This window comes from Saccoglossus kowalevskii, chromosome 13 (assembly GCF_978046115.1).
Source record: "Saccoglossus kowalevskii chromosome 13, keSacKowa6.1, whole genome shotgun sequence".
In the NCBI taxonomy this organism is placed as follows: domain Eukaryota; kingdom Metazoa; phylum Hemichordata; class Enteropneusta; family Harrimaniidae; genus Saccoglossus; species Saccoglossus kowalevskii.
The window spans coordinates 21,681,036-21,701,515 of record NC_140653.1 but is presented as its reverse complement, the minus strand read 5'-3'; the positions used below and the strand labels follow the sequence as shown (position 1 = coordinate 21,701,515).

General features: G+C 35.9%; 2 protein-coding genes across 2 annotated transcripts in view; both read right to left on the bottom strand.

The window, feature by feature from the left end:
* Window positions 1-642: 642 nt before the first annotated feature.
* Window positions 643-2,651, bottom strand: LOC100369886 (5-formyltetrahydrofolate cyclo-ligase-like). The gene is made up of 3 exons (XM_002740643.4): window positions 2,378-2,651; window positions 1,440-1,695; window positions 643-1,018 (listed from the first exon to the last, which is right to left on the bottom strand). The coding sequence occupies exons 1-3, from the start codon at window positions 2,486-2,488 to the stop codon at window positions 783-785; spliced, it is 603 nt and encodes a 200-aa protein (XP_002740689.1). The 5' UTR covers window positions 2,489-2,651; the 3' UTR covers window positions 643-782.
* A 5,397-nt stretch (window positions 2,652-8,048) lies between these two features.
* LOC100369735 (nuclear cap-binding protein subunit 1) overlaps window positions 8,049-20,480 on the bottom strand; it is a 35,231-nt gene continuing 22,799 nt past the window's right edge. The window contains exons 17-21 of the mRNA XM_085507064.1: window positions 18,314-18,417; window positions 15,949-16,054; window positions 14,130-14,255; window positions 8,695-8,808; window positions 8,049-8,505 (exon numbers count right to left, since the gene is read on the bottom strand). Coding sequence (XP_085363190.1) covers window positions 8,392-8,505; window positions 8,695-8,808; window positions 14,130-14,255; window positions 15,949-16,054; window positions 18,314-18,417 — 564 coding nt within the window. The 3' untranslated portion in view covers window positions 8,049-8,391. The remainder of the gene's footprint in view (window positions 8,506-8,694; window positions 8,809-14,129; window positions 14,256-15,948; window positions 16,055-18,313; window positions 18,418-20,480) is intronic.

Sequence of the window (20,480 nt, the reverse complement as noted above, 5' to 3'; positions counted from 1 at the left end):
TTCACTTAGTGACTTCAGACATCTACAACCCCAAATCTTCCCGTTTATATAAGTATCTGCGATATTTGTAACATCATTGGCCAATTTGTCTTGCCACGATGAATGGGCAAACAAATTCTGTGTCCATTACAAACCATGAATTAATTTTGTACATACTAGTATGTGAAATTATTTTATGCTGAAACTGAATTAATCTCAAAATGACGTCATCGTTTGCAATTTGACCACTTAGCCAAATTGTCTTTTAATTCACTCACCCTCACCAGTAGTTTTAATTCTTTAATCTTGAATATATTAAAATTGAGAACAATGAAGTTTATTTTCCAGGATTTTATTAACCACAACATAAAACTTGAATACAAGTAAAATTCATATGGACATACATACACATGAACAACGAAGAAAAATAAGATACAAAGTTTCAATTTTGCTGACAAGAAGTGAACATGAACTACACATGATGATGAAAGCTGCCGATCAGAAACAATCAAATGAATGGTAGATGTAACTTATCTCAACACATCTGTTGGAAGTCTCTTATTGATTATGTGAAAAAGAGTCCTAATATATCAAGGGTTGTATTTGAGGGCCCAAATTTGACAAAATAGGCACGCTCTTATCAGTCAAGGTAATAACAGGGGATTATTATTCAATATAATATTATTAAGGAGACCTTAAAGACGGGATTTAGATAAAGTGAATCTTTTTTTCCATGATGAGTTATTTCACACCACAGACCAAAAATATCAAACATGAAATATTACAAAGAAAGCACCATGGAATCAACCAGTTATGTCCATATCGCCTACAAGAACCTCGTCGATATTGACATCATGATCCGATACAGGGATATCATCGCATATTTGTTCCTGAAATGCCAACGCTATGGTGTAGGGTTTACTTGGTGAGTGATCCACACATCGAGATTGGTAGTTGTCATAGTAACCCTTGCCACGTCCTAATCTTTTACCATCTCTTGTGAAACCAAGCCCAGGAATAATTATCATATCTAGTCCACCTGTAGTGAGATAATTAAAGATGAAGGTCAAAATATTCATGTCAAAGGTCAAAGATCACACACGATTGAGGAGAGTCAAAAATCATCTACACATGTATTATCATTGGAGAGGTCATACAATGATATCGAGGAGCAGCCTGTCAAATTCAAATACAATACTTGAAATGCAGAAGATCACACAACATTTGGTAGCCAAATTGGATTTGGCTAATATGTCCGGTCCAGAATTTCTGTAATTGTTGTCAAATGCATTCAATTTTAAATAAAAAAAAATCAGTGTAGCCAAAAACAGAGTTCTTTGGAGTCCTTCTAAGTTTGAATGTGACGCCTGACACACTCTCGGAGCCTGATACAACTCAGGACACCTTAATCATTACAACATTTATTTTCAGACCAGGAGGAGAAGGAATTTGTAACTCACCAGTAGACAGAGCTTCCTCTCGATTGTCGCTGTCAGTTGGCTGTTTTATATTCCATTTTGTTTTTGGCAATGCATCATAGTCTTGCATGGAGTTTAATTTCAGCATGTCCATATTATTACCAATGTATTGTGGAACAAAACATACTTTATTGGAGTCAAAGATGTGTTGAAGTATACCCAGGGTGTTGACTTCTTCTGTCATACTCAGGTAAACGCTGATACGTCTACTTGCTTCATACTTGGGATGTTTAATCAACTTGGATGAGAACGAAGAAGGCATGAAGTATGGTTAGTGTGATTTTTTTTTGTGATAGTGGAAACCAAGAAGTACATGCATTGAGTAAACCAATTCAATTTCACAAAAGACAAAATTTTTTGCGAATTTTGAAAATCATGAAATTTTGTAGCAGTGAAAATTTCTGTGCTGTGCAATTTTTGGAATGCCATATAATTATAAAAATTGCAGTTTACAGTACCCCCCCCCCCCCCCGCAGGTATCACAAGATGAGACAATATGTAACATCATTTAAACGCGATTTGTTCCACAGAATATGAGGAACAGTTCATAATGCACTCTAACACATGTTACAACTGAGCAGAGCTCAGAGTGGGGTCATATTCTCCAGTGTTCTAGATCCACTGTTTATCAATATTTACTGTAAAATTGTAGAAATTCAAAATCTGATAATTTTCTTTTTTTGAGCTGAAAAATATTAATCATTGGCAAATTGACAGTTTTTAAAATTGAGATGACAAAAATGTCAGATTCACACCTTTCCTTTTTCCGAGATAATAAAACCGCGGGCTGTGCACATACTCATACGTCTTTTCAGTGAACCACGCCCCTTTTTGCCATTGAACCTGGATTGATCATTACGACGGTGCGTATGACAGAAACAAACGAGATGCGCAAATGAATCGGAATTTTGCTATTTTACCTTTTGCGTTATACATTCTGATTGTCTTTTTCTTTCTGTCTCCGACATCCCGGCCAATCTTTTCTTCAGTTCTCGTCTGAGTGTTTGTTTCATCTGCTTCAAAGCAGCCATTTTGGCGTCCGTGTGTTTGTTAATTCTCGAACTGAATCTTAACTCAACTCAGCACGCTAAACGGTACTTGCATTTCAACAAGAACCCTGTGACAAATCAGTATTAGTGCGTGAACATCGTCGTAATACTAATGCCTCGAAACAGCTGATCGGCCACCTTGTCCTGATTCGCGGAAGAAAATACGATTCAAGTCCACAGCGCCATCATAAATAGACGAATCAAAACTTTTGTTTTTATCATTTCTGATAAGTATAGCCACTCTCACATCCATTGCAGTTCCCATGGCTACTGATTGTTTACCATCTCCATCTGGTCATAAAACTAGTAAAGTAAGTTGCAATGCTGAACCTACTCTGCAACATTCCTCTCCATCGGTTACTTATGCAGGTATAGTTTCGTCGCATACGTCTCATGAAATGAATGAAAGAAAACCTGCCCATGGCAAATTTAATATGAAATTACGTGACAAAAACAGTGATGGTTTTACCACCGTGAACCGTAAACGTAAAAATCAACGAGGCCCCAGAGTGGGCACTGCTGATCCAGACAGAGACTGTGCCATTAAAGTTGTTCATTACAATCCACCATTTAGGGTGTTTATTGCCAGGCTTTCACCTTTGACATCAACGGAAGATATTCAAAGCTTTGTTAAAAAGTCGCTTAACGTGCAAGTTAACTGCGAAAAACTCAAAACTAAGTTCGACACATACTCTTCATTTCTTATTGAAACCACGCGAGAGTTCTCTGGGCAGATTATGGACCCCACTGTTTGGCCAACTGGAATTCTTATTCGCAAGTATTACTAATAACAATGTCTGTACGAATAGTTTCATTCAACTGTCGTGGAGCAAAATCCTCTATTAACGATATTCACGCTCTCTGTGACTCTCATGACATAGTGTTAATCCAAGAGCACTGGCTTAGTAACTCCGAATTAACACTTCTAGGGAGTATACATAATGGCTTTAATGCATGTGGAGTTTCGGCAATGGATGAAGAGACGGGAATCCGCGTGGGACGGCCGTACGGAGGCGTTGCCATCTTGTGGCGCAAATCTCTTGGCAATAAAATTAAAATACGATATTTAAATGATAACAGACTTATTGGCGTGGAACTGCGTACTGAACATAGTCATATACTCATACTGTGTGCATATTTGCCCACTTGTTCAGATGATAATTTTGATGATTTTCTTAGCTATTTGGCTAAAATTTATTGTATTGTTCAGGATTGCAACGCTACGAATGCTATTATTCTAGGTGATTTTAATGCAAATCTTGGATCGCTATTTGGGCGCGAACTTGAACATTTTTGCTCAGAAAATAATATATATGTTTCGGATATATGTTTGCTTGGTCGTTCCACTGTAAACTTTACATATTACAGCGAGGCTCATGGTAGTACTGGGTGGTTAGATCACTGCCTTAGTACACCCTCTGCTCACAACGCAATTAAGAAAATACGTATTATGAATGATTTTATGTCGTCGGATCACTTTCCTCTCAGCGTTGAGATAGATTGTGCGGATCTGACACAATTTGAGCGCCAGCATCGATTTGGAAATTACCATAGAACTGTGCCGAAATGGTCTAATGTGACCCAACATCAAATTAGAAGGTACCAATCTAGGACTGCTCAGCTTCTGTGTACCATTAATACACCAAATAACGTACTGAGTTGTCGTGATCCTAATTGTAAAAATCAAGACCATATGATCGCTCTTAACAGTTATTATGCTGACATTGTTCAATCATTGCGGATAGCGGCTGAGGATACTATACCAACTGTCAAACCTAAACGACATCATGAAATTCCAGGATGGAATGAACAAGTTCGTGACTTTCATAACATTGCTAGGGATGCATTCATGGTATGGGTAAGTAATGGAAGACCTCGTACTGGACCAATATATGAATTGATGCGTAAAACGCGGGCAAAATTTAAGCTAATGATTCGAATGTGTAGACGAAACGATGAACAAGCGAGAGCTGATGCGTTAGCTTATAAGTTATCACAGGGGAAATCTCGAGACTTTTGGAATTCAGTTAATAATATGACTAACAATGTTGGACCTCTACCATCTACTATAGAGGGTTGTGATGGGCAAACAAGCATTTGCAATATGTGAAAAAAACATTATGAATCGCTTCTTCAGTCTGTAACAAATTGTCAAAACAAAAATCATGTGATATCTGCTGTGAATGTCATGAATTACCACGAAGATATGATGGTCACCTGTAATGAAATCAAAGTAGCCATTAATAAATTGGAAAAGGGAAAATGTATTGGAAAAGACAGACTGTGCTCGGAACATATAATATTTGCGGATCAAATACTGTGTGTTCTACTAGCCTTGTGCTTTACTGCATTCTTTGTTCATGGACACCTGCCAGACTATTTTATGGATACAATGATTGTCCCAATTGTTAAAGATAAGACTAAAGATATCACAAGAGTGAATAACTATAGACCTGTTGCTATAGTAACCGTTTTATCGAAATTATTTGAGTTGTGCATCTTAAATCGAATTGAAAAATTTATCGAGACTAGTGATTTTCAGTTTGGGTTTAAACGCAAGCATTCAACAGAAATGTGTATCTTCGTAGTGAAGGAAATTGTCGACTTCTATAAAAGTCACAACTCGCCCGTTTTTGCTTGTTTTATGGACGCAACAAAAGCGTTTGACAGGGTAAACCATTGGAAGTTATTCAAAAAATTACTTGATAGGGGAATGCCTGTATTCATTGTGCGTTGTCTATTGCATTGGTATCGAGGTCAAACTTTTTGTATCCGATGGGCTTCAGAAATATCTGCGTCCTTTAGAGTGACCAATGGAGTTCGACAAGGAAGCATTCTTTCGCCGACGTTATTTTCAATTTATATTGATGATCTCAGTACTAGGCTGCAACAAGCGGGTGTTGGATGTCATTTAGCTGGTAAAATAATGAATCATCTTTTTTATGCTGACGATATTTTGTTAGTTTCACCTTCTGTCAAATCATTGAAAAAGCTCGTTGAGATCTGCGAGTGTTATGGTGAGGAGTTTGACATTCTTTTCCACAATACTAAGACAGAATGCATGTCATTTTTTCCAAAAACGTGGGGACAAACAAGGGTTCCAAGCGTGTACTTGTATGGTAAACCTCTGGTTTTCGTCTCAGTGAAAAAGTACCTGGGTTATATGGTGTCATCAGATGGCAAGGATGAAGCTGATATGAAGCGACAACTGCGGTGTATTTATGCTAGGGCAAATTTTATTTTACGAAAATTTATAAAAAGTTCAGAGTACGTTAAGTGTTTGTTATTTAGAACGTATTTATACAGTATATATTGTCTGAATGTTTGGTGTGATTATCGTACACAAATTGTGAATACTGTGCGAGTGGCTTATAATAACGCTATAAGATTGGTCTTTAGCCTTAAACGGGCTAGCAGCGCCAGTGGTAATTGCGTGAGTAGAAATATTTTCAACTTTGAATCTCTTCAGCGCAAGGCATTATATAACTTCAGTCAGCGTCTACTTACGAGCGATAATGCTTTAATTCGTACTTGTGTCAACTCTGACAGTTTTTTCTTATCCAAATTTTGGACTAATCTTAGACGTTGTATTTATTAGTGTTCGTGTTTGTTGTGTATTTAATATGGGACTTTTTTGGCCTGAAAAATAAAGGATTAATAATTGCGTCAGAAATTAATTGAATATGAATTTAATTACCATTTAGCAATTATCAACAACCACCGTAAAGCTTGCAACAACACTTGGCCGCCATTACTAGTATTTCAACCAAGAGCAAAGAACAAGCACAAATTCATACTCCTGTCATTAAAGGGCGGTGGTAATCGCATCGTGCTCTGTTCGATATGGGACTCATAGCAACGTATACAACGCGCGTAAAATACATTGTTTATTTACATGAAATTCAAACACGCGCTGCGCGACGACCACCGCGCTTTAACTTGACCTCTGAAATAAGAATGGTAACAAATAAAGCTGACAAATACTATCTCCATTGATGAATTCTCATTATATTGGTGTACATGCAAGTATGAGGATGGTCAGCTCAAGACCAAAAACTCATTGGTTTTGAAACGGTCATACATTTAGAGAAGACTCTTTTCCAAGGTTGCGAATATCGCTGGTGTCATTAATTCAGCTCGTACATTTAATTTAACATACTGGGATCACACAGTATACTATTTTATTTCAAAACTTATTAATACCACTGTAATCTTTTTTTTTTTATTTTGGATACTGAACTGAAGAATAATTGACGTGCAACGATTAATAGTGTTTGTTTGTATGTACTGACATCTAGCCACCCACACAGACTTGTTGTTTGTAGGTGCATCATGTAATTAAACAAATAACTAATTTAATGTATCCAATCTAATAAAAAGGCAATAATTTAATTTACCTAGTTATTCTAGTATTGCTCACGAGACACGCTGTTTGAGCGACATGTTTATTTCCATATGGGTTCATACCACTAATTAGAACTCCATAGACGACAATGTTGGCGCATCCAAAAAAGAAAGGGTTACAAAGACCAAAATATTGTTTTAATTTGTTGAAACCACATGTAATAGAGTTCTGGCCAGTAAAATGCACGTTGGCCAACTCACAATGGATGTAAACAAAACACAGATTTTCTACCTTCAATATTCTCAGAAACGCAGCCAGTTTGGGAAAGTCTAACCAAGAGTTGCCCGGATCTACAGGTCAGCGGTACATGTCAATAAACAAAGCTACACATACGTCCAATAGTACGCCCTCATACATCACGTTTCAGATAAAAAGTGGCGAAAGAAAACCCATTGGCTAAGTGCTACAACGCTGATAGGCTAATTGCTACAGTTGTATTCATATTCAGATTGTAATTTCCACAGTTGTATTCATATTGTAATTTCTAGTTGTAGTCATATTCAGACTGTAATTTCTACAGTTGTATTCATATTCAGATTGTAATTTCCACAGTTGTATTCATATTGTAATTTCTAGTTGTAGTCATATTCAGACTGTAATTTCTACAGTTGTATTCATATTCAGATTGTAATTTCTACAGTTGTATTCATATTCAGATTGTAATTTCTACAGTTGTATTCATATTCATATTGTAAACTACAATTTCAAATCTTGCATAACTAATATATATATATCTATATAATGTTTTTAAGTTTTGCTTTCTTCTCGTTTTCTGGGAAAGGATCAACATCAGATTACGATGAATCCAAAAACAGAATTGTGTCCATGTGTCCTGAATTACAATAGTATGTCTTGTCTTTGAACAAAATCTACCACAGCAGCTACTCCAATAATGACGATCAGAAACACAAGACTCAAACTACGCACCAGTTTTCAGACTGGGATAAATCAGGGATGATTTAAGCAAGGAAATTCAATAGCATTATTCTAATGTTAATTTGATATACCTTAATTACACTTACAAGTATTTATTGAATATAGCCGTCGACCTCATAATCATTTTTATTCGAGGAACCAAATGGGTACCAACTATATCAAATCTACAGATCCTGTGGCTTATACATTGCAGACAAAAACTGACCTTTTCAAAATTATTTTAATACGAAAGTTACAGTACACATCAATAATATACATATCCAGAGCTTTCAGTCATGTGGAGAATATTCCTAAGATGAACAAAGTTGAGGTGAAAATAAAGAAAAATTGAAAGGCTAAAAAAAAAAATGTTATACTCAGCTGGAAAATATTTCATTTTAATAGACCACCTTCTCTGCCATCCAACTGATTGACATACATTTTAAAAATAACATACTAAAAGTGAAAGTAAAAAAATAATACAGACTGGCACAGAACGAATTAGGCAGTTTTTAGTTTATTCAGCTGGGTAAAAAAACATGGTTGGTTGAAATGACATCGAGATTTACATCCGCAGAGCTCGGAACTGTTGGAAAACTTCCAGAATATGCTGGTCAATGTCGGCAGTAAAGAGTAACGTCTCAAGTGTGGTGATATACTTCTCCACTTGTTGATAGTGCTGTTAAAGAATCAGAAAAATTTGATAAAAAACAGTGAGTGACAGCATCGGCCGACAATTACCTAAAAGATGAAAATCCAAATAATTCGATCAACACAATCTATTGATTTTGGGAAAAATTAATAATAAATAATATTCCAGTATTCAAATTATGAATAACAATACGAGTATGAATACAATTGTACTTACGGTTAAGAATATTTGTTGAAGTCTTCCTTTAACTTGTTTGTACCATGGGGTATCGCAATCTTTACCTTCATTTTCACATTTCACTAGATGTTCACTTAAAATAATGATAAAGCGCTGCAAAAAATAAAGTTATTCAAAGAAAAAGTTACGTTACAGTCAGTGTGTTTGTGTCATTTCAGTATGGTTTTAATGAAAAAATATTCAGATTTTGTAGTGTTACTGCTTATTTGCATAACAAACACAGTGATACAAGTAAATAAAATTGTGTTATTGTGAATAAAATTAATTCGACAATCTATCTGCAATTAATTACAGACAAGTTAGTCTGATATATTTTATATAAATTGATCCATTGTGATCATCTGCATCTTTTCGGGGTTAAAATACACAAATTTGGAATTCTTAATTAAACATAAAAATTACAACAAAATTTGCAATGAAATGTTTTTAAACATCGCAAGAAAATCATACACTGTGTCACCATCTTGGTTACCTCAATCCAAATTCCCGCTTGTCACAATGTACATTGTGTTGCCATGGGCAACAGACTTTGATATTAAGGCACTATGAATTTTCAGAGGTCAGGGTTTGACTTTTTTTTATTGGCAGCATGGATTGAATTTCAAGCGCTATGGACAGAGGACAAGTGTCAAAGAATCATGGCACCAGAGATGTCAAATACTGTAGAATACTTTATTTTCGCTTGGAATTTATTTCCGCTATTTTCGCTGAACGGATGATTCCGTGTAAATAAAATCCAGCGAATATACTTTTTTTCCTATATTCCACATTCAACTCATCAAAAATCAGTAAAAACAAGACATGAAATGTCACAGTCCCCGTTATTTGATTATAAAGTAGTACAAGGAACATCTGCAAACAGGTGAATGAATATGTACTCTATGTGGGTACAACTCATCATAAAGTGATTTCCCATAATCTAGTTTTGTACTGACAACTAAAAACTTCCACTGACCCATGTTCAGAATCTCAGAGTACACAAGTGCAACAAAACTATTTGTCATACATGTATACTTGCTCAAGAAACTGCATTCATAAATCTGAGTGAACCTTGATGTACATGACTTCTTTGTTAATCAGGTCTCAGTATATTACCAGGACCTGGGTTTGTTTCAACATCACCACTGGGCATCAGAATCATTCTCATGTTGTCAAATACAATTTTTTATTAATACAGTAAGGTTTATTATTTAAAATGTATTCATTGTACATAGAACAACATCTGTTAATTTAAACAATTGTAAAAGCTATGTTTTCAGAGCAAGTACATGTAATAATTAAGGAAGCCAGTAAAGGTTGGTCTGCTCATAACCTTCAATGGAGAAGTAACAATAATTGTTTGAAGTCTTTTTAGTGCAGTGATATTATTGCATTTCATCATTATTAATGGGTATAAAATACTGTAAACCATTTAATTTTCACTTCTAGATATATTCAGGATTCTATGAAATTTCAATAAAGTCCCTGACACTCCATGTTGTAGGAACCCAGAAAAAAATTGCCTTGCAAAATTGAAGCAGTTCACAGCACCACTGTAAAAAAAAAAAGTTTAAAATGAGTATTGTTAAAGATATACACATGTGGGTTCATAAGACATATGTACCAATCTGAGCGGTTCTAGAAATTAGTATCACAAGATTTTACTCTCTGTGATTCAATATCAGCCCTATGTATAACGCTGTGTTGACCAGGCGAACTAATTGACAATGGCCCTACAGATATCGCTATGCAATCACAGTAGTTTTGTATTCTTCTTGCATTTTGACCATGGAAAAATATTTGTTTTTGAGAGTGGCCGAATTATTAGAAGAAAAACAGAAACTATTTTTTTTTAGTATAAATTCTAGTAACTGAAATGCAGGATTGGTAAAGAACAAGACAATAAGCAAGATTGATAAACCTTCAGCGAGCACTCCTGAAATTTCAGATCATTGGTACTATGTTTTTGGATACATTCAATAAAATTGGGTTATTTATTTGATGTAACGAAACATGCATTCACAGCAGACGGAAATTCGTTTGAGATGTTACTGGATTTTTGTATTCAGTTTTCCATTTCAACCACCATCATCACTTAGTATAAAGCTGAGATCATGCATAAATGCACAGTGTAGTGCCACCAGAAAACCAATTGCTTGAGAATATTTTGCACCATTACACCATTTCAAATATTATATTAATTCACAGACAACAAAATAAAGATTTCAATAACATACAAGTTTTCCCACAGTTGATGATTGTATGGCAATTACATGGCTTCACCAGTTTTACTCTGGAAGAAGTTGGAAACAGATAACAGGAAGGGGCTACATGGCTACATCTTTTTTTTTTGAATTTGAATCAAGCATGATTTTAAAATTTTTTTTTTTTACAAATGTCTATTTCAGGGCAACAGAAACAAAAACAATAAATGTGTAGGTAGGCATTTTAACAATTGCACAATTAATATTGGATGAAAACGTCATTACCGATATAAATCATAATTCTGTTCAAATTAAAAATAAATCACATTTAATTTAGTCAGTTTTCATAATTAAATACATAATAACATGTATTTATAAATTTGAGTAAGGTTCAACGGCTTTTTCATTTAGTGCCAGTTTATACACCATAAAACTTCTGGTTTAGGTGTCACACTCAAAGAGTGAAAGGCCTTTGGTTTGGCATCGCGAAATGTTGGAATTGAATCCCCCCCAAAAATTCAGTAAAGTTTACGAAAAGTAAAGTATTTTCTAAAAGAAGTTTCGAATAAATACAAACACGAATACATTGCTTAGTTGTTACATGGAGGGGTTTATAGTTCCATGGTTGTTAGTACCGGTAGCAAATGATCACGGTAGCACAATCTGGTCATTCTGTGTTTCGCAAGTGAATAACTTACTTGTTTTCGAAGTATTGCAATTGTTTATTATTATTCAGTAATGATTATAATACGCACAAAAAAATAATTCGTTGAATTTTTATGAATTGGAAGTAATATTCAACTTAGTTTCATCGTAAACGAATGATTTCGGTCGAATGTAAATGCGATGCGATATCCGCCATGTTATTTCAGTACACGTGGCTCATTTAAATATGTTAATGACGGCTCAGTGACCTCGTGGTGAACGCAACAGGGGATTCACCGATGTTTAGCAAGATCTTTATGCTTTGATTTTGACGGGGAAAACGGCATGATTTTTTTAAATCGAAAAATTAGTTGTTTTCAAAAAATAAACTGAGCATTCAAAGAATAATTTAACATTGTTCACAGAAATAACAGCCCATTGTCGAAACGAAGCTTACCCATTCACGCTATTCACAATAAACATGATACTCTTGAATAGGCGTCAATGATTACGGTAAAATATAAATTAGACTCTTTTAGGCATCAGGAGTGAATGAAATATCCAAAACATTAAAAAAAAACTGTCCAAAAAACGGGCGATTTCACGGTCCGTTCACAGACTGTGGTCCGTTGCAGACTGCTCGACCGACCGTCCATACACGTGTTGTCACTGTACCTCCGCCATGTTGAATCGCACAAGATCGCCAAAATCTTCATTGCAACTAACAGTTCAATGCTCACAACATAAAAAATACGAATATAATCATAGGCAACCTGCTATTATATCATGAATAAATTGATCGACACAGGGAAATTCTCCCCCCCCCCCCCCCCCCCCCCCCGAGTTGTGAATATTTCGGAAATCGCTACACAAGCAAAAGACCGGAAAACGATTTACCGGTACTTGAAAACTATGTCCTCGTGAATTAATCGTTCGTGTACAATAATTTGACAGGGTATACAATTCACAAACTAGTTTCGTAGATTAGAGACAATTGTTTGCTTTTTTTGGTTTTTCACAAGAATATAAAGCTGGCAATCATCATAATATTCACGTCCGTACGTCACGAAATGTACACCAATCGTACCCCAATAAACTGGAAAACTTACCTTTGCAAACACGTCTCTTATGCCGCCTTCTTGAAGTTCTTGAAATCAAATAAAGTTACTAGTTCTTCTAGTAACGAGTGAATGAGACCACTGAGCCGAACAGAATACATGTATAAACAGTACTATAATAAATTGCACGCAATGGAGAAATCACGTGCCGTAATAACAGCAGCCTTACTCACAGATCTAATCTACTGTAAAATATTTTATTTCAGCTGGAATTATCATTCGCTGAAAAGACTTTTTCTGGGTGTTTTGTATTGAATTTATTTTCATTGATTTTTGACAAGTTGACTGTAAAATATAAGAAAAGGGTATATTCGCTGGATTTTATTTTAACTGAAACATTCCTTCAGCGAAAATAGCAAAAAAATGTTGCAAGCAAAAATAAAGTATTTTACAGTAATTAATTTATTCTGAGCATGCGCAGACGTTTTGTCAATGTTGCCGGGAGAGGCAATTTTTGATAAAATCATGAAAAAGACCCACTTGGGATTTTCAGATCTGGAAAAAAAATTACGTGCATACTCGGAGGGGACATGTTCATCAACCTGCCAAGTTTCACTGATATCTGCTGTAGAATTTCTGAGAAAATGTTGGAGACGGAATTATGGACATAACCTGAATTATTAGTCCCCTTTTCAGGCTGTGCCTGAACGGGGACTAATAAATTCCATACAAAACACCCAAAAAGCCTTTACAGCGAAAATTAATTCCAGCGAAAATAAAGTATTTTACAGTAGCATTGTCCTCAAATGTTGGGGAGAATATTCAGAATGTTAAAAATATGGAGTTACTTCAAAGGTTTTGCTCAGTCAAAGTGACACCTCCAAAGAGTAAGATCACATCTCACCACAATCCACACAAGCATTTTGATTCAATTAACAAAACAAAACATTTGCATTCTTCATACAAAAATCAGTTGAAGCGTCAGAATCTTGTGAGAATCTTGTCACAAAACAAACTTGTGTGCATTAGTAATCCATTATGTGTGATATTTATACAAAGTTTGAATGAAACTGGCCCGAGCATGCCCGAGAAACAGTTTATGAAATTTCTTTGCATATTTTAGGGGACAAAAATAGTTGTCAAAGGCATCAACTAAAACAAATCAACAAGAGGACACCAAAACATGGCCACCAGTCGGCCATTTTGAATAATATCACAAAACTGACATGCATCTGTAACCCACGATGAGTGATGTAAATAGCAAGTTTGATTCACATCAGTCCAGGCATGCCTAGAAAGTGTTTTTTGACTAATTCAAATATTTTGGTGTTTTTTATAGAAAGAAAATGGCCGCCAGTCGATCAAAGGTCTACCAAATAAAAAACAAATCAACATGCATATGTATCCCACCATAACTTGTCTTCCTTCTAGCTTTGAATAAAATCAGCAGACAGAACTGATAACACAAGTCCCTATTTCAAACTCTGTCCGACGTGGACTACAAATTTTGTTTGTTTGTTTTTCTCACCTGAAATATGATGAGAAACAAATTTTTCTGTTCACTTTGAGCAGTTTCTAATTTTTCCTGTAATCGATCAACTTGTTCTTCTGATGGCAAGTCTGTATCGCTCTCATCACTGTCACTACCATGTTCCTATAATGTTAATATAATAATGTAAAATATATTTAAACTTTACAACCAATGATTTTTGGAAGAAGATGAAATGCTACAGTGACTGTAAATGAGTTAGAGTTGAGTGTGAAAGATCACACAAGTACTGATATTAAAGCGGGAGGGTTGTCACCTGTACACGTGTGGGAATTGAGTCCCAAGTGACGATAACAAGACACGCTAAAAAATGCAAAGGCTCTTGGGTAGACACTTGTTTGTAAACAATGACACGCTATGACCATCTGACGCATGCGTAGGCGACGACTCACCCGCTTTAAACTGTTCAGCACTTTTGAATACATTTAACGATAAATTATTTGTTAATTTTGGGCTAAATTTCCTTTTGTTTCAAAATTTTGGAACAAAAATAGTTGTATGTTTGTTTATTTTGAGAAAAATGACAAAATTTGATTTTGGCATTCAAATAGTTATTAAAAGGTCAAAGTTCAGTCGTTTGTTGTAACGCTTTTAGCAGGTGATGTGTTAAAGCGGGAGGGTCGTCACCTGTGTACACACAGGTATTGAGCCCCAAGCGACAATAACACACACTAAAAACGCAAAGGCTCATGGGTAGACGCTTGTTAGTAAACAATGACACGGTAAGATGCATTTACGCATGTACGGCCACGGAACGTTGTGTTTTCACACATTGTTTTGGAATTCAAGAAAAAAATGCTAGCAATCGGCAAAATAAAAGAATCTGATATGTTCTCGAAAGATTAGACATAAAAAATAGATAAATTGAAAAAAGTACGTGGAAAAGATAACTAAAATATTATTCAATTACAAATACTCGCGGTAAACTAATCCAGCAGCCATGTTTGATGTTTATTACCGCTTTCCGAATTCAGTACACGAACACCCAGAATGCGCTGTTCCCCTATGCAACTTAGATACTAAATCGTTACAGCGCCAACAGCGGTGGGTAGCAGACGGTCGTTGAATGGGGTAGGCCAAAAGGTCATCAGTTTGCCTTCTCCATGCTGTTTTCACAATGAAAATCGAGCGAACATTGTAAATACGGCTAGAATTTAAATTTTTGTTCGAGTTTACATGCAATCTGCTAATATATTTGTTTATTTTCTGTGCATATACATTTCGTTTGTATTTACTTCTTTCTTTCGTGATCGGAAGACGATTATTAAAAATACAGCTGTAAATTGAAACCACTGTAGTTGCGTATCGTGAGCAATAAGTGGCAACAATGTCGGGCGACAATGAATTCAAGCGATTGACACGTTTGCCATGAATACACTTGATAACTGCTTGCAGACTTCCAATGGACATTGTTTATGTTTGGACTGTTGAAACAATAGCAAAATAAAGGGTTGGGCAACTACTCTTTTGTTCAGGCTTGGGAAGAACAATGCAAGCTTTTTACAAATAATTTCAGCTGGATGTACGTTGGTGGGCGGGAGTTACTGTGCGGCCGTAAAACTTGATGGGCGGGCCGCCCGCCTAAAACCCCTTGTGGAGAACACTGATGACACGCTATGGCCATCTGATGCATGCGCAGGTGACTACTCCTTAGCTTTAGACTAACAAAAAAATATGCTTTTTGAAAACGATCATGAAGTTTATAATGATGATTGTCGGTGTCATTTTGAGATCCAAGCAATCAGGGAAATCAACAAATGTATATATACATTGTATTGTACTTTTGACATGCACGTACATGTTGGTCCAACTTAGCCCTGGCCTCCTGGAGCTCTTTCTCAATTCGGTTTTCATGTTTATTCATCTTGCGGATTGTGGAATGCATAATTTCCCAAACATACAACCTAAATACAAAGAAAAATAGATTGTGTTAGAGTTGACATGAAATAAAAATGAAGAGTTCTGATTGATCCACATCAAAGCTTTGATTGACAGAAACTAATCAAATCAAATGAAACTAATCCAAGTTATCAGTGACCTATGGCTGAAGAACACAACAGATAGTGAAAATATCACAAATTTTAACAATAATAAACTTTAACAACCTTCAAAATTTAACTTAAATACATTTTTGATCACATTTGTCAATTACAAAGATGTCAATGACCTCATTAACATAAATACAGCGTTAGCTTTCGCAAATAATTAAAACAGCAGCTCCAGACATATAAAGATAAAGATGGCAGCCTGATTTTAGAATGCAAAATCGCACTCAATGGTGAAACATCTGGTCAGAATTTGCAGTGAATTTTTTTTTTGATTTTAAGAATGCATGAGGTGCTGTATTTTTCTGTTGCAATGCAACCATGAATATTTATAAAGTATGATTTGGTGTTAGGGTTTAATATTAGAACAGGATTTGAGTGACTCGTCTTAACGTTGATGAGAAAGTATGAATTGTAAATCCAAACTGTTATAAACAATGCCTTTTTGAGACAGGCAGTTGTGTACGCAAGATGTTTGCATACAGAATTAACACAACAAGTGACATTTGTATACATAGTAAACGATGGGTAGGTCAATCAAATTACATTTCCCATGATGCCATGGTGCAATCCCGGGGATTGCAAAGCTGCAGTTAAACACCTTGCCTACTGAAAGCCTACACCGATAGCCAAAATGAATAGGACAAGTCATTGTCAATGACACGTCCCCGTTCCGTTCATATTTGAGTGACATATACATTCAAAGCAGATCATGACTGAAATGCACCTGCATATGTACAACACATTGTGCTAAATCTGAACAAAATCCATCCATGCATGACTGAGATCCGGTTCTGGAATTGTGAAAATACGTGATTTTGATGCATTTTCGGCCTTAAAATGGCCATCATTTCGCTATTGTTAAGCAGATCATGAAACAAAGGCACATATCTATTTGTGACATGATGTACCATGTGTGTGTGAAGTTTGAACTTGATCAATCCAGACATGTCTTGGATACGGATCCAGAAGTGAATTCTTTAAAACAAAAAGGCCGCCAGTCGGCCATTTCGAACTTGATCCGAAAAAAAAGAAGACGTGCATCAAGGTCCTATTATGTTTAATGTATGTACAAAATTTGAACAAAATCCATCCATGCATAACTGAGATACGGGTCCGGAATGGTGAAAATGTGCGATTTCAATGCATTTTCGGCCTTAAAGCGGCCGCCATTTGGCTATCGTTAATGAGATCATGAAACAAATGCACATACATATTTGTGACATGATGTACCTTGTGTGTGTGAAGTTTGAACTCGATCAATCCAAGCATGTCTCGGATACGGATCCAGAACTGAATTCTTTAAAACAAAATGGCCGCCAGTCGGCCATTTCGAACTTGATCCGAAAAAAAAAATGACGTGCATCAAGGTCCTATTATGTTTAATGTATGTACCAAATTTGAATGAAATCCGTCCATGCATAACTGAGATCCGGGTCCGGAATGGTGAAAATGTGCAATTTCAATGCATTTTCGGCCTTAAAGCGGCCACCATTTGGCTATCGTTCATGAGATCATGAAACAAATACACATACATATTTGTGACATGATGTACCTTGTGTGTGTGAAGTTTGAACTCGATCAATCCAGACATGTCTCGGATACGGATCCAGAACTGAATTCTTTAAAACAAAATGGTCGCCAGTCGGCTATTTCGAACTTGATCCGAAAAAAAAAATGACGTGCATCAAGGTCCTATTATGTTTAATGTATGTACCAAATTTGAACAATATCCGTCCATGCATAACTGAGATCCGGGTCCGGAATGGTGAAAATGTGCGATTTTGATGCATTTTCGGCCTTAAAATGGCCGCTATTCGGCTATCGTTAATCGGATCATGAAAAAAATGCATGTGCATATGTCCCATATAATGTGTGATGTATGAGTGAAGTTTGAACTCAATCGGTCCATGCATGTTCGAGATACAGGTGATCACGGACGCACGGACGCACACAGGGCAAAACATAAGTCCCCGTTTTCGGACTGCGTCCGAACGGGGACTAAAAATAAGGAAGTCAAAAAATAAATACGTTTGACCAAATTGATTGTGTCCAAGTTTTTAAATAGAATATTGGAGAACAATTGTGAATAACTACATATGCTATTCATATACTAACCTGGTAAAATCATTTTCCATATCCTTGGAAAAAAGAAAATTTGCTACAGAGGCACAGTCCACAATTTGAGTCCTCAGCATCTTATCAATGAGTACACCCATCATCTAGAAATCAACATCAGTTGTAGTTTTTATTGGTAAGTTTGCAAGTATTTATTGGTAAGTATGTAGCTACAAACTGCTTCGTTGAATTTGCTCTATTATACTACTGGTAACACCTGAGCAGAGCGAAATGACAAGTCAACCAGGGTTCTCCCCAGGGCTTTTTAGCGCCGAGGTCTGCGGCGCTATACCTGTGAATCTCGGCGCTTCACTTGGGACCTCGGCGCTATGTGTTCCCACCTCGGCGCTTGATTTCATATTTGACATGCCAATATCAGATGTGAAAAAGCTTTGTTCACCACGCCGGTCGGCCCCGACCGTCACTCAAAATTAGTGACCACCACGGAAATGCTTCCGACGAGGACTACCGGTATTGTCTGATTGTTGGTATAATTACGTACCGACCGACACGCATCCTGCCAGTCGTGGATTATAATTTATAAACAATAGACTTAGTCGCACGATACGTAGCGGCTAGTCAAATTTGTGGAATTAGCACCTCTTTGTTTGTAAGTAAATACTTTCTGCGATAGACACAGTCTTTAGATTGAAAGCTAAAATTATTTCAAAATCAATTCCACCTCGATATAACATGGTCAAATCGGAGTTCACGATCAGTTCACGCTACTCAAGAAAAAACGTGTTTATTGCGTGATTTGGTAAAATACATTTGAACAGTTATCATTGCGAATCATGTAAAAACTCTTCTTTCAAGACCTAATTTACCTTTTAAAAATTGCAAATCACCTCTTTCGAAAGCTGTCATGCAGTTTTCAATTGAAATCGATGCCAACACATCGTGCTACAACATCGCTTTACTTCCGCAATGTAATTTTTATGATCACTACCATTCGGAAAACTTGGGGTTCTACCGGCATTACCATGCGGCATTTTGATTGGTTAATGGAATTCTTGATCCATCGGGTCAAAGGACACATGCTAATGTTTCACAAACTTCATGGCGGGTCTGTTTTTTTTTACCGAAGCGATCAAGTGATCAAAAATAATCGCTCCCGATAAAAATAAGTCTGATTTTACTTACATTTCATATCAAAAAAAAAAAGAAGTAAAATTTGTTGAGGAATTATTGCTATAACTGGTGTATAACATCGCCAAGTAAGTTATGTCACGTCGTAACTTTGATGATCGTTTTGAAGCTTTATTTGTTCGCTCATTACTGTAATTGTAAACGTTTTAGAAGTTGATGGTACGAATAATAAATTACAACAATACGTCAATTAATTACGTGATCGATTTTTTGAAGGAGAATGTTTTTGGAGTGAATAAAATTATGAGATTCGTGAACATAAATCTGGCTTAATGTTTTGAATGCGTTTCCTTCAACGTTTTACAAAACAATTAAATTGCAACAATAATGTATTTGTGTTTGTTTTTAGTCTGTAGCATTTGTATTTCGAGAATGTTTCAAACTCTTCTAAATTGTGAAACATAATGTGTTGATTCCATTAAAAAAAATATTTGCCCTGTGACTGAGCTCACTAATATTCATAATTGTAAATAAGTTCCGTTAATCAATGAAGGAAAGATATGTAAATGATATGCAAATTATTATGCAAATTAGCCCCGGCGCTATGCATTTTTTCTGGGGAGAACCCTGTCAACGTAGTCACCAACAATGGCTACAGTGAGTGTGAAGTAATAATACTGTAGAATACTTCATTTTCGCTGAAGGGATGATTCCATGAAAATAAAACCCATCGAATATACGGTACTTTTTTTCCTATATTTCACATTAAACTCATCAAAAATCAGTGAAAATAAATTCCAACCAAAACACCAAAAAAGCCTTTTCAGCAAAAATTAATTCCAGCGAAAATAAAGTATACCACAGTATTATGATATGACGTTTCCACTAATCTTGGAATAATAGAAACTTAGCAACAGATGTGCGAGACACTGAAGGGGTCTGTAAATTACAGAATGTTTCATAATGAACATGCAAGGGTTCCCTTTTCGTCATTTTCAGGAATGAAAGGTGTCGGGTATTTTTGCTGTGTTGATATAATGTGTGATGTGGTAATGATATATAGGTCTATTTTACCATG

Bases quoted from the DNA above. Each gene is read 5' to 3' on its own strand.
- LOC100369886 (XM_002740643.4), bottom strand. From the start codon at position 2,488: ATGGCTGCTTTGAAGCAGATGAAACAAACACTCAGACGAGAACTGAAG. The intron at 1,696-2,377 runs GTAAAATAGCAA...TTCTCATCCAAG, and splicing joins CAGAATGTATAACGCAAAAG to TTGATTAAACATCCCAAGTA. The intron at 1,019-1,439 runs GTGAGTTACAAA...ATCTCACTACAG, and splicing joins AGAGGAAGCTCTGTCTACTG to GTGGACTAGATATGATAATT.